Source organism: Porites lutea, chromosome 5 (assembly GCF_958299795.1).
Source record: "Porites lutea chromosome 5, jaPorLute2.1, whole genome shotgun sequence".
Taxonomy (NCBI): domain Eukaryota; kingdom Metazoa; phylum Cnidaria; class Anthozoa; order Scleractinia; family Poritidae; genus Porites; species Porites lutea.
In genome coordinates this window covers 13,052,270-13,066,917 of record NC_133205.1, presented here as the reverse complement: position 1 = coordinate 13,066,917, position 14,648 = coordinate 13,052,270, and the positions used below count along the sequence as shown (strand labels likewise).

Here is a 14,648-nt window from a genome sequence, read left to right as displayed (position 1 = left end):
ACAATTCTAAGACCAGTGTAAATTCAGCGTTGTTTTCAAATACTTCGTGAAGATAGATAACCCCAGGGTGTCTGGCCTTTAGGAGAATATTTGCCTCTTGACATAATTGTTCGGCTGTTACTCCTCTTCGTGAACTTCTGCGCTTTTTCTTCATAATTTTAGCCGCAAACTCTGAATTTGAACTTTTTTCCACGCATTTCTTGACGGTGGCAAATTGCCCACTAGAAAAGAATTAGACGCTGATTAGAGCAAAGATAAAATCAGCTTCTTGTCAGCTTTCTTATGTACATAAACAGATTAACTGGCAACTGGCTAAGATAAAAAACAGATATAGTAAAGCGTACTCACCTCCCTATTTCTTCCAAGATATCGTAGTGTTCTTCAAAGTTATCCTTTCTGATAACCAACGAAGCAGTCATTTTCAATGTCAGCAATCTACAGCACGGCGTTTATTTCAGCACGACTTCCAGAATATAAGCGACTTTGTTTCATGTCTACATGCCCGATGGCATTTCTAGCGGTCTTGGCGGCGCAGTCGTGATAATTTTTGACTTCGTCTAGTCACGAGTGTCAATCTGTTCTTAGATTACAAATATTAAAATGAATTGATTTTTCTATTTACATAGTCATGATCCTAATTATCGTACCCATGACCGTAGATGAGATGATGAGCAGATGGCCCGTACGCATCCATCATTCCTCTTGGTCAGCATGTATCACGAGTGGGTAAATACTTCATGTCAAGCCAACATAATTGCCCTCGCAGGGTTCCGGCCCAGAGGCCGGAACTCGAGGAGGCACCCCAATGTTCCCCGCGTAAAGAAGAAGTATCGTATCGTGTTACTGTTAGTATGCGAAACTTTCCCGATTTGATGAAACTAGGCGCGCACAGTGGTCCCGGTTAATTTTCAGCATGTGCGCCTGGCTCAGCAACCGCGCAAACTGGGTTTGTCAACGGGTCGCCATTATATTCTACCCACCAAAACCACATCGATCGAGAGGGACTGAGATTGAATTTTGGACACCTTGTGACATGTTCAGGGGGGGGGCCCACGACTCCAATAGCGCCTGGTAACACCGCGGCAAAACGTCTACGCATGCGCTTGGTTAAACATTTCCGGTCTCTCTTTCAGTCACACTTTCCAGTCAGATCAAAGTCTCCCGCGCTCTCGGCTTCATTCTGTGTGCAGCTTGTGGTTCAGTTGTTCTGCTTCATGCTGCTCGTGTTTTTGACTATTTTGTAGTTATTGAAATTGCTTTTATGGATAACCAGGCACAGATCACTGAAACAATTAGTCGATTAGATTCAGAAAAGGTAAGATGATAATAACTCAGTGTGTAATTTTGGCAAGAGCGTCAGGTAAACTGATTTCCATTCACGAAAACAAAGTTTTTGACTGTTATTTTTCACTTATATTAACCTGGCTGAAACTAAGACATATCATTGCAAGCTTGTGTATTGTAGTTCTAATTTTTAGTTCTTCAGTTTCTCAGTCTTCATGCCTTAAAGCCGATTCGAGAATTATTTGGAAAACGACAACACACAATCGCTTTGTACTTTTATTTACCAGTAAGTTTTACCGTGTTTTGAAACGAAACTCTTCTGAGTTGATTGCCATGAAACATAAGCTTAATTATACTGTTGAGGTTGGAAGCAAGTTGACAACTCTATTTATTTTTTTCATTCTCAGAATCAGAGAGCGAAAGCTGGTTCGATGGCTTTTAGAGGTCGAAATTTCATGCCATGCATTTAGTAGCTGAAAGTTTCGTGTTTGCGTGCGATGCAGCCGAGCCGCACAGTCTGAAATTATTGAAGTCTTTACCGACCAAAGAACAACCAAAGAACAACCATGTAAAAGAATTAAATAGGCATTTTCTTGAATGAAAGTCTTTATAGGCATGTTTAGTTTCCCGGCACTGAAAGCTCCGGGTTTTCGTGACTGCAGTCATCAAAGTCGAGGTTGTTATTAAATCCCGCACATCTTTTGTTTTGAGTTCTTGTTTTCTCTGATAATAAAAAAATTGTTGAACAGACTAAAATTTTATTTCCTGATTCTAGTGTTAATGATAATGATGACGTCTTTATTTTGGTTTCTTTCATAAGTATTGCCATTCTTTTTTTAGTTATCGCCTTCTCCCAAATTAACTTATGCCAAACCAGTAGCATGCAAGAAAGCCATTCAAAACAAATTCGTCTTGTCAAGCGCTCGCGACCTGCAAACTTCAAACATCATTTTCACCGTTGGTGCAAACAGATAACCATGTGGTGCAAAAGTTTGACACTAGAAAAATATATAAGCTTTCGAATGAAGTGATTTTTTTGGCCCCCTTTTTTGTCTGTTTCGCCCTTTTTGCTTTTAAACTTGGCGCGACGGCAATGTTATGCTTACGCAATTGGTTTATATACTAGACCGGAAATAAAAAGCTGACCGGATGTTAAATTTTGTGCTCATGCGCAGTGCGTTTTGCCGCGGTGTTGCGCCTGGTACTTGTCTCGTATACCTATGATCCACCGATTTATGACATCACATCCGGTTGCAGAGTTGCTGCTCTGTTTTGGCGCGAAGCACAAAGATGGATGCCCGATGCTATTTGGTTTCTCCGTTATTTTAACCAACAGGCTAAAGGAATTATGTATCTTGAATGCTGAGAATGTTGAGAAGGTATCTAGCCGGCCATTCAAGCAAATGTCATGACCAAACAAAGAAGATTTAGTATTATTTTAATGATAAATATCATGCAGCTGCGGGGAATGTCATGGTGAGTCTTGCAATGTTTCAAAACGAGTGTCGTTAACGTTTTGCGGCTGTTGCGGCCTCTGATTTAGAGAAGTCATCAATCAAAATATAATTTCCTGAGCGGAATAGAATGGGGAAAACGTCTATGGCCACAGTTTAAAGTGTTCACCGCTGGAAGGCTGGATCACGCCCCGTAAAGTTGCAGAAACTTGCACTCAACTGCATGGTTTTGAGGAATGTCATGGCGAGTCTTTCGCTGTTTGTAATCGAGCGTCACTCAAGAGTTTGGCTTTCGCGGCTTCTGATTCATCGAAGTCATCAATCAAAATTGCCCATCCTGAGCGAAATACCGTGGGGAAAAAGCTTATGGTATAGTTTAAAGTGTCAACTGCTTGAAGGCGTTATCACTCGACGTAAAGTTGCTGAAAGCTCTACCCAACTGTCCTGTCATGGCGAGTCTTTCTCTGTTTCAAAACGAGTGTCCGCTCAAGGGGTTGGCTGTTGTAGCTTCTGATTTACCGAAATTGTCAAACAAAATAGCCTATCCTGAGTGGAATAGAATGGACCAAAAGCTGATGGTCACAGTTTAAAGTGTTGATTGCTGGAAGGCTTTATCACTCGTCGTAAAGTTGCTCAAAGCTCTTCTAGACTGTACGGTTTGAGCAATGTAATGGTGAGTCTTTCTCTGTGTGTAATCGAGCGTCACTCAAGATTTTGGCTTTTTCATCTTCTGATTAACCGAAGTCATCAATCAAAATACCCTATCCTGAGCGAAATACCGTGGAGGAAAAGCCTATGGTCACAGTTTTAAGTGTTAACAGCTGGAAGACTTTGCCACTTGACGTAAATTTGCTGAAAGCTCTACTCAACTGATTTCGAAACAGTCACATGTTGGGCTCTTCTGGAAGGTTAGTGTTGGATTTTTAGCATTTAATTTGCCTTTAAAGATTTCTGTTTAGAACAAACCTTAAGCCCAAAAGTAGTCCAATTTGTCATGTCAAAATGACTAGTTTGAAATTAATCCTCATCTTAACTGATAACTACAACACTTATTTAAAAATGTATCACTCCCGAACACGTGTTGATTAGTTCTTGACCTTTAAAGTTGAAAAAAAAAACTACGATTTACAGAGATTATAGTTATGTAATTAATTAGTAATTTCAAAAAGAATGAATTTAAAGTGAAAAACAAAACAGCTGTTTTAACTGTTTTAGACGTTTGAAGTTCTGGAGGGATCACTAGAGCTGTAATATGAGACTCAATAAGAGGTCTAGTTACTTTAGAACACGTTAGTTCTCCTGCAGCAAAACACATATTTTGGCTTGGTAATTAATACTTGTATTTCTTGATGTAAATTGCATACTATGAATTATTAATAAGTGTCGGTTAGGGTCATTCATAATGCTGTACTGCACCTTAGTTTATCTTACGATTATCTAAGATATAAAAATGAATTTTGTGTATAATTAAAGACTTGAATATAAGCCTACTTTTGAATTTATAAACAATACATATTTAAATCCTACACTGTGAGTCTGGTTGTCAGTGTAGCCTGTGTTGCAGACATTATCTATTGCCAGTTAGTAACATGTGTAAAGCCGTGCCAATATTCTGGGCTGCCAATCCCAATGTGTTTCGATATTCCCTTCAACCTGATTGGCACACTGATAATGGTATTTTTAAGAGGCCAATCATAGCACACATGCAAGTGCTGGTTCACAGGTGGGCCACGGGGTGCCCAGAACCAGGATTTCAGTGCTGTCTCACAGGGGGACTTAACCAGAAGTTTGGTTCTGTCTGTGGCACAGGTTAGTCCTCTGGGCATTAATGTTTAAATTATGTATTTTATTTTGCTTAGCTGAGAAGACAAAAATAGACGACAGAAGAGCACAAACAAGAGAATATCAAGAAGTCTTAAAAAGTATGTCTACCGTGACACAACTTGTAAAGAGAGATGAAAGTCCATGAGGATAGAAATGTTGTTACAGAGCCATAAAACATAAATGTTGAGTACAACTTGCTGTCAAATATTAAGTTAAAAGGAAGGAAAAATGCTGACATTTCAAGGAATACACTTATTCTGGTTTACAGAAAATCTGTAGCAACAGAAGACACTGAAATCATGTTGAGGTGGTTCAGGATGTCAATTCTGTTTAGATGGAATCCTCTGACAGTGTCTAGGCCAGTGCACAGTAGTGTGCTTCCAAGCTGGTTCTTGGTAATACATCTCCTGACTTTACACGCCAACTCTCTTTCAAGGACCTCAAGGCTAAGTGTCTGTTTCCCTGACATTCACTTTCTTGTCAGGGATCAGCAAAGTTTAACTAGACGACTGTGTTAACTGTAGTTTTTTTTACAAGACTTAACTTCACAGGAAAGATTGAAACTAATGATCTTGCACTAAGGAGCGTTGAAGAAATCAAGGTTTCTGGGCAGGGGGGGGGGGATTGGGGGTGTGCAGCACTTTCTGCTGCACATATTTTCCTTGGAGATAAGAAGGCAAACATCCTAGATGCAACTATAGGAAACCAAACTAACCTTGAATTTAATAGAGAGTATTCACTCAGGTGGCTTGCATCTATGCAAATTTATTGGAACAAAAAAAAAACTTGCATAAGAAACGAGTTCAACTCCCACAGGATTAGTTTGGGACACCAACATGGCCACCGTTTCATTGTTTTGGGACACCAATATGGCCGCCGTGACGTCATGTGCATACTCTCTATACTTCAATCAGTTTCTCATGTTTATTTTCCATCTCTAAGCATTCTGTTCCTCTTGTGGAAAGGAGTTGGTGGTTGTGTTATAACAACTTCATCCCTTAGTGTTCTTAAAATTTAATCCTAAATTAATCAGTCAGAGTAAAGGATTGTTAATATGATCCTCATTAGGAGAAGAAAGCTTTCTATTAAAGGCACCATGGTCTAGAAGACCAAATGTAAATTCCTTATCTCACCTCATTGACATGGAGAAACAAAAAAGGGATGGGCTGACACCCAGCATAGTGATGTGCAGTATTAAGCTCAACAAGAATACAGGAAAAATCCACAATTAAGAAACTGGTTTTTAAGAACCTGTCAGGCTAAAATTTTCCAGTTGGGCTGTCTTTATAAAAGAGCACTCAAATTGGAAACAGGTTATTAATCATAACCATTACAATTTCCTCAAATTTGATTGGTGCATTAACTGCTTTATTTTTCTTTAATCACTGTGTATGGTTGTAATCAGACAGTTGGCTGTAGTCGGACAGTTGCCTGTAATCGGACAGTTACATTAAAATCATATTAAGTGCACTCAGCTAAATCCACCAATCACAGAAGTTATCGCAATAACCATAGCAATCACTTACCCAAACAAACTGGGGATTAATCCAAAATGGATGAATATGCAACATTTAGGCAGTGTCTCCACCAGTGATATTTTCCCTTATTTTGGACATTTGGTATGAACAAATGCTCTTTCACCAAAAAGGAATGCATCTATTTTCTTGGAAACTGTAACGGTTACAATTAATTGGTAGCAGGACTTTGTGTCGTCCAATTCAATCTGTAATCATACTCATGATTAAACAAATCTGACTCCTGCTTTACGGTCGTCCAATTTTGTAACACTTGTATGATTAACCGAATCGGACTCCACTCAGTCCTATTACCATTATTTATAAAATCTCTTAGAAAAAAAACTTCTGCACAGTGTACACTTGGGAAAGAAAGATAAGCCAACATTCAGGGTCCTCTTTTGAGACACAGATGTCTAATAATATTTATTATTACTCCGACTGCAATGCAATGGTATACAGGTTTTACATATACTAAGGAAGCCTGAATGCCACTAAATACTTTTAGCTCAAAGCTACAAAGTATTTCTTTCAGGAAATAAGGACGTATTTAAGACTGAACCTAAATAGCCTAAATCTGTGCTAATTAGTTTTTATGTAAGAACCTGACTTGTTTAAGCTAACTTGGGAAAATACAGGTTCTTAGTTGCAGGTTTTTACTAGTAATTAAATTTGATGGAAAAAAGATTATCAAAAATTAACATAGCCAGATGGGCTTATTTACAACTCCATCTTTCAGCCCTGCAATTTATTTACGCCTGTCTTATAAAGGAACGACAAGAACAGCATGTATTTTTTTTTCAGCTTTAATAAATTCCAGACTATTTAAATGATCTGTTTAGAAAATCCTCTTAACAGATGGAATAGCAAAATGTGATTTAATAAATTCTTTGATCAAACTGTCTTCTGCTTTCCTCTTGCCAAACCATCTTTGCCTAGAGAGGAGCAAAGGTTGTAGCAAATATCAGAAAAATATAACAAAGACAAGAGGCTACACCTGAAACCCCTCTTTACTGTTACTTTAACACCCAGGGAGAAGGTTGTGGTACTTCTATACAGGTACATGCCATGGAATAAGGGGTGGGTTTTGAGATGATCAGTCTTTATGGTACACTACTTGGCTTGGCTTTCTGATCCTTTGGTAGGGTTCCTTTGTAAAATTATACTAGCTCACCGTCAGTACATAAACTTCAGGTGTTTCAAAATGTTTTAAAGTAGGCAGCAGAATCTGGGGGCTGGGGGGGACTAGAATTGCTGGCAACACACAATCAAGTAGCTGATGGAACTCCGGTGGTCACCAGCTTGTTTTCAAACCATTGAAACCTCTGTTTAAAACTGAAGATACATTGATGGGATCAAGATATTAACTTGAGCCTAGAGCTACTGAACAATAAAAAAACACTCTTTTTATGCAAATCAAGCTGTTTGAAGATTGAAATAGGAGTGTAAACACTTTTTGACACAAAAACGATGTTTATAATTATCTACATTTACCCAATATTTCCTAGACCTTCACTTGTTGGGGGGATTGTTTGTTAAAACAACTTGGGACATTGCATTGAAAGCCTGTTGTCAAGGATACAACTAAGAAGAGATGGTATTTACAACATACTTAGACTGTATTTTTCAGTAGATACTGGAAAAGAATCAAGAATGCATTGTGAATCTAAGCATTAAGATTTTGAGCCAAATACAGGATCAAAGGACGTTAGTCAATAAAAAGGAATGTGGATATTTTTGGAAAAAGGAAATAAATACAGCTTGAATGTCTCAGGGCTGGTTTGCACGTTTGTAAAATTCATACATGTAATTTATTGATAATATTTTGATGTTTCTTTTTTTAAAACAATAATAATATCATTGATCAATCAAATAAAGTAGGTGAATAAAAGTTGAGTATTTCCTTTAACACTAGAAGAAAAACTGTTGTATACATGCTAATTATACACAGCTGTACATCGTTATTATTGTGGTTCAATTTTATCCCTGGATAATTTTAGTTTCCTTTGTGTCATACTCATTATCATACATTTTCATTCCCCAAAAAACAGGAAAAATTTAATTGAAGTATAAAAAAAAAAAAAAATACCGTCCATGTATGGCCAAAAGAAAAAGATGATCACTGGCTCACTCAAAGCTGCACTGGGTGACTGTTTCTCCTAAAAAGGTTTGAACTCTCTGTTGGATACTCCCTTTTGCCCCACCAACTACAGGTACATACCCCTCCCCCCTCCCCCCTCAGGCATGCCATTTAACATAGATATTGTAATAAAAGAAGACCACTGTCAACCTTATTAAAAAGTTACCGAGTAAAAACATTGTTCCTAGGAAACAGAAAAACCATTCTACTGAAGTGAATTATTGCAGTATCCTTCAAATTTTGGTTCCATCGCTTACATGTATTGTTTCTAGTAACAAAAGTGCAAGTCTTAAGATGAAATTTTCATGTTATAGAACAAAAAATATCCTTTCTTTTTCCAGGGAGGCCATTTTCTCCCAACAACTCCCTTCCAGGTAGAAATTTCATTCAAGTTTCATATAACATACTTTTTGTTTGTTTTGGCCATGAAGACCCCCTCTCCTTACAACTTTTAAGGATCCTAGAATCAAACAATGCAAATATCCCTTATGCACAACTGTCTTACAATATAGATTTTAAGGCTCAGCAAGGGAAAATTGGCAAAAAAATATACTTCCAGTCCTTCACACGTAATTGAACTGTCTATCCCCTACTACACAGAGAGAAAATAACTGGCAATGTAATTTTGCTTATCTGTGCAAATTAAGTTTGCTGTCATTAAGTTTCACAATCCCCCATAAGCAAAATGCAGTCTCTCACACAGTGGAGGTGTGCTGTTACCACCCCTGAAATCCCCTTAGCAAAAACCTTGCATGCCTCCCTCTAAAACAATAAATTATGATCACAGCAATTGCAGGCATGTGGTATCTTTCTGGTATACTATCGTACTCAAAAAAGACTACTAGTAATAATAATTGATCAACAAGATTATTGTTTTTGTTATGATACTGTCCTTCTTGGCAGTAGCCCCTCTTAATATCTCCACCCCTCTTGGGACACCACCTCCCAAAGAAAACGGCCTATTCTCTGTCACATTTTTTTCTATTTCATGTGTTTCTTACACAATAAAATACAGTTTTAGAGATCCAGTAGAAAGTGCTGTAAGAAAAAGGGTACTTCTTTAGGATGTTTTACTGCCCTTCCCTAATAGTATCACCTATCACTATCCAGCGGATAAGTATTACGGAAATCAATTACGCTATCCGCTGGATAGTGATTTATCCGGTGGATAGCGCTATCCGACGTTTGAACAACCGGGGCCTGTTCTTTAAGAATTCCTCTTTCATCAACCATTTGATATCTAATTCTCTTAACTAAATCACGCTCTAACATTGAATAACTCTAATATTTCTTCACTCTACGTTCCTTGTAATCCTCTCACGTGCACTAAAAGAAAAATCCTGGATCAGCAAACCTACTAACCTTAACTATGTGACACCATGCCAGAGGGTGTTCGAACAGCAGAAGACCGAGCCCCTGCAAAAACTTTACGTCGAGTGGCAAAGCCTTCCAGCTGTTAACACTTTAAACTGTGACCATAAGCTTTTTCCCCACGGTATTTCGCCCAGGATAGGCAATTTTGATTGATGACTTCGATGAATCAGAAGCCGCGAAAGCCAAACTTTTGAGTGACGCTCGATTACAAACAGCGAAAGACTCGCCATGACATTCCTCAAAACCATGCAGTTGAGTGCAAGTTTCTGCAACTTTACGGGGCGTGATCCAGCCTTCCAGCGGTGAACACTTTAAACTGTGGCCATAGACGTTTTTCCCATTCTATTCCGCTCAGGAAATTATATTTTGATTGATGACTTCTCTAAATCAGAGGCCGCAACAGCCGCAAAACGTTAACATCACTCGTTTTGAAACATCGCAAGACTCGCCATGATATTCCCCGCAGCTGCATGATATTAATCGTTAAAACAATACTAAATTTTCTTTGTTTGGTCATGACATTTGCTTGAATGGCCGGCTAGATACCTTCCCAACATTCTCGGCATTCAAGATACATAATTCCGTTAGCCTGTAGGTAAAAATAACGAGGAAACCAAATAGCCTCGGGCGTCCATCTTTGTGCCTCGCGCGAAAACAGAGCAGCAACTGTGCAACCGGATGTGATGTCATAAATCGGTGGATCATAGGTATACGAAATTTCGCTAAGTCGTGGTCCCCCCTCCTGGACATGTTATACCAAAGAAAGATGCCTACGATGTTTTGATGTATTCGCCTCTCAGGGATTCGTCTTTCTTTTGCTTTGAGCTTTATTATATTTGGGAGATCGCGTTCTCGCCAACAAAGGATGAATATAACGAGTATAACTGTATTTCGGCAAATATTGTACATGAAGTTTTAAAACATGTTTCAGACATTTCATGGGGCTACGTGACCCCGGGGGGGGGGGGTACTCCCATACATTACCTATACGGGTATGTGCCGCCCAACGGGGCCGCGATTTTGAAGCTCCTGGTTTAGAACGGGGTATCCATTTCAGAGGCGTTTTCTAGAACGGGGTATAATATTTCGAACGCACGAGAGCTCCAGTTTTGTAAGCAGCCATTTGAAATTATTCAAGGACAGATTGCTTTTAAAAATACGGTTCAATGCGTTAACAAGCAAACTGTTATACTCTTGTTGCACCCTAGAACGGAGTATAAAAAATTGGCCCATTTCTAGAACGGGGTATCAGTTTTAGGGCAAATTCTAGAACGCGGTATAAAAAATTGGCCCATTTCTAGAACGGGGTATCAATTTTAAGGGAAATTTTTTTATAGAACGGGGTGCCAATTTGGAGTCCCGGGCGGCACATACCCACCCAAAAAATAACCAAGTGCCCCCCCCCCCCCCGGGTACGTGACACACATCTAGCCCCGAACACTGTTGGTGGTTGTTGGTGGTTTTGGTGGATGTTGAAGTCTACATCCACCAAAACCACTCGACCTGTCCAGACCGCACATATGAGCCTTTACCTACAACCATTGTTAAATCTCCAAAGAGGCAAAGGTTTTAATTTTTTTAGGCGCATAGTTACGCTTCTGCAAAGTACTGACGGACTTTTTAAGACCATACTCATAAAGCATAATAATTATTGACACAATGAAAATTTTAATCATGGTTTTTACAAGTTGTTATTGTTTACACATACAAAATTTTTATTTTTTTACTTTTATCCCCGAAAACAAACAAGAAGATCATGGCGGGAATTTTAAGTTACGAACCCGCGTTCGATAGGAAAATTGCTGAGAACTCATCGCAGAGTTTGAAACGAGATCGACGACCAAGTTTTCCTGCTTCAAAGTGGACAAAGATTTTGGGAACTTTGGTGTGTATCTAAGGTTAAGGGCGCGATCCATTCAACCAAAATTTCCGGAAATTTCGGTCCAACACTCAATGGATCGGTTCGGTCCAACCGGAAAAGTTTCGAAAAAACGGGTCCACCTTTTGAGGTGGACCACTTTTCCCGGTCGGACCAGTTGGAATTTTGGTTGAATGGATCGCGCCCTAGGTTCATCCATTACTGCGCTTTTCACAAACATGCCAATTCTGAAGTTCAAAAGCCAACTGACGATTGCGTTTTTCGCTGCCGTCAATCATCTTAACGGACCTCTCAGAAAAAAAAAATTTACTTTAACGGGTTCAAAAGGTCAAGGTTTGTGATTTGTGATTGGTGGATTTCGATCCGTTTTGTGTGTTTGTATGTTTCAAGGTTCGTTGCTTGTGATCGCAATTATGAAACGGCAGCGAAAAACGTTATTTTGAATGTACATTCAGAAGTCTTACAAATTATACCAACCATGACATCATCCATCTAAAAATAGCACATGACGTCATTGATAAACCCGTCAAACTGGATATACTTAATGAGATTCCACCGCAAGTTAATGAGATTCCTGCGCATTTTATTCATGAGATCAAGACAATAGCCTATGACGTCAGCGACGTTAATGTATTCCTCCCCACCTTAATGAGAATCCTCCCCAAAAAAGAGGCCTAACCGGTGCGCCCTATACTACTGGCCTGCATTTGGGTTGCCATACCCAGGGCGGATAAAGGTTGGGCGGTGAAACGAGCGCTCCGCTCTTCATTAAATGTGTGATGCGGAGTAGGACTGGCACGAGCGCTCTTTCCGCGCTTCCGGTGCGCTTGAAGGCCGGTGCAATTTTCCTTTTTGCAAAGCGGAAATCCTATTTTCTTTCTGTGATTTCAGACTACAATGTTAAATAGATAAATTTGTTTCATAACAGTATCAATAAACAGTTTCATATGTTTGTGTCTGTACGTCTATAAGTCAAACTTGTTGGTCGTATAATGCCAAAATTTGAGTTTAATTTTAAAGTGTTGAATACGTCCTCCCTCCACTAAATATCACCTAATCGTCTTTCGCAGTTTCGTTTGCAAAAGCTTAACACTTCTTAACCTCAATTTTTACATATGTTAAAGGGGGATAAATTTTATAAGACATAGCAGAAAATTAGATTGATATATATTGATATAGTGGCGTTGTACTTATTCAAACTTTGCTTCTCGGGTGCAACGTAGTACGGAAGCTTTGAAGGGACATCTATAAATTTTTTGAGTTCGAGTTCAAGTTGTTGAGTGCGAGTTCGAGTTCCAGTTGTTGAGTACGAGTTCGAGTTGTTAAGTACGAGTTGTGAGTACGAGTTCGAGCTGTTAAGTACGAGTTCGAGTTGTTGAGTACGAGTTCGAGTTGTTAAGTACGAGTTCGAGTTGTTAAGTACGAGTTCGAGTTGTTAAGTACGAGTTCGAGTTGTTAAGTACGAGTTCGAGTTGTTAAGTACGAGTTTGAGTAGTCGAGTACGAGTTCGAGTTGTTAAGTACGAGTTCGAGTTGTTAAGTACGAGTTCGAGTTGCTGAGTACGAGTTCGAGTTGAATCAGCGGTATTAAAGCGAAATTATCGGGAGCAAAATCTGTCGAGTTCTGCGAGACTGCGAGTGACTTTTGTACGATTTGGACAGGAAAAGATGTATTGCAGAGGCCCAGTTGCTGCAACTATTGGTCTATTATTTCTACTTTTTCATTACATTGAGGTTGTCAAGGGTGTTTTGCCTCCCTATGTCCCATTATTACAAGGAAATACACAACTTTCGATTGTTTGAGTTTGGCTAAACATCCCGCATTGCGTTGAGGATTACATATGGTGAAATACTGTTGTGTAATTTTCCTGAACATTTTTAGGAAATCATCTTATTAAAGGTTACTTCAACCATGGCTTTACCTACCCAGAGATAGTGGCTTTTCTGTGCCTTGCACATGGAATAGTAATCAGGTTAGTGTTGTGACCTGATTTAAGTATAGTTCTTGGATTACCTCATATCCTTACCGTCATTTATGCTTTTAACAAACGTTTTTACTAAAAAGCTGATACTTCGTTTTCGTTGTCATTTTGCGGCAAGTGTGTAGCGGCAAATAAGCATTTTTGAAAGATTTAAAATAAAAAGGCCGCCAAAACGATGAATGTCTCGGTATATATATAATAAACACAATACCACATGGAAAGTGCTTTGTACGGTATTTACGCACTCGTTGTTTTTGTATCAGAAATCTTACTCGTTCGCTGCGCTCAATCGTTCGATTTCTGATACGTCAACAACTCGTGCGTAAATACCGTACGCCAGCAATTTCCATGAAGTATTCTCTATATATGTAATCGTCAACGCAATGCGGGATGTTTAGCCAAACTCAAACAATCGAAAGTTGTGTATTTCCTTGTAATAATGGGACTTAGGGAGGCAAAACACCCTTGACAACTTCAATGTAATGAAAAAGTAGAAATAATACACCAATAGTTGCAGCAACTGGGCCTCTGCAATACATCTTTTTCTGTCCAAATCGTGCAAAAGTCACTCGCAATCTCGCAGAACTCGACAGATTTTGCTCCCGCGATAATTTCGCTTTAATACCGCTGATTCAACTCGGACTCGTACTCAGTGTTGATAACGTGGTGCACTCGATGAAGATATTGCTTTAATTGCGAAATGTCAAAGTCTAAGTAACAAGTTGGATATGCTAATTTACTGCACATTGCAAATGCACGTGCAACAAGCTACGTATGCTAATGAGTTACATGTGAACGTGCAACACCTTTCCTTTCATGAAAAAAAAGAAAATAAATAAAATAAAATGAACATAAATGAATAAAGTCACGAAACACACGATACAGAGTAACAAATTGTGCTATGGCGTAATCCATGAGATAAGTCAAAGTACTTCATGTCTCGATGTCTCAAAGCTATGCAAGTGTTCAACTAATGTTCATCACGTAATCTTTAAATCTGGAGGGTAACTTCCGGTTCCTAGACGACCTCCGCAGCACGATTTCCGGTGATGCATGATGTTCAGGGTTCACGTACTCGGGCTGCTCCACCTGTTCTGTTCCACCGCTGTTTGGACTTGAGGGGTCGTCCACCTGCTCAGATGTATCTGATGCTACATCTGTGTCGATTGATACCGATTCACTGTAGCCGCGCACCGGA

The 14,648-nt window shown here is 39.2% G+C and overlaps 1 protein-coding gene across 2 annotated transcripts in view; it reads right to left on the bottom strand.

The window, feature by feature from the left end:
- Positions 1–706, bottom strand: part of LOC140936523 (death-associated protein kinase 2-like) — a 49,814-nt gene extending 49,108 nt beyond the window's left edge. The window contains exons 1-2 of one of the 2 annotated variants that reach the window (XM_073386007.1): positions 349–706; positions 3–221 (exon numbers count right to left, since the gene is read on the bottom strand). In XM_073386007.1, the coding sequence (XP_073242108.1) occupies positions 3–221; positions 349–419 (290 nt within the window). In that variant the 5' untranslated portion in view covers positions 420–706. The remainder of the gene's footprint in view (positions 1–2; positions 222–348) is intronic. The other variant, XM_073386008.1, reaches the window with a different exon arrangement.
- Between the last annotated feature and the right edge of the window lie 13,942 nt (positions 707–14,648).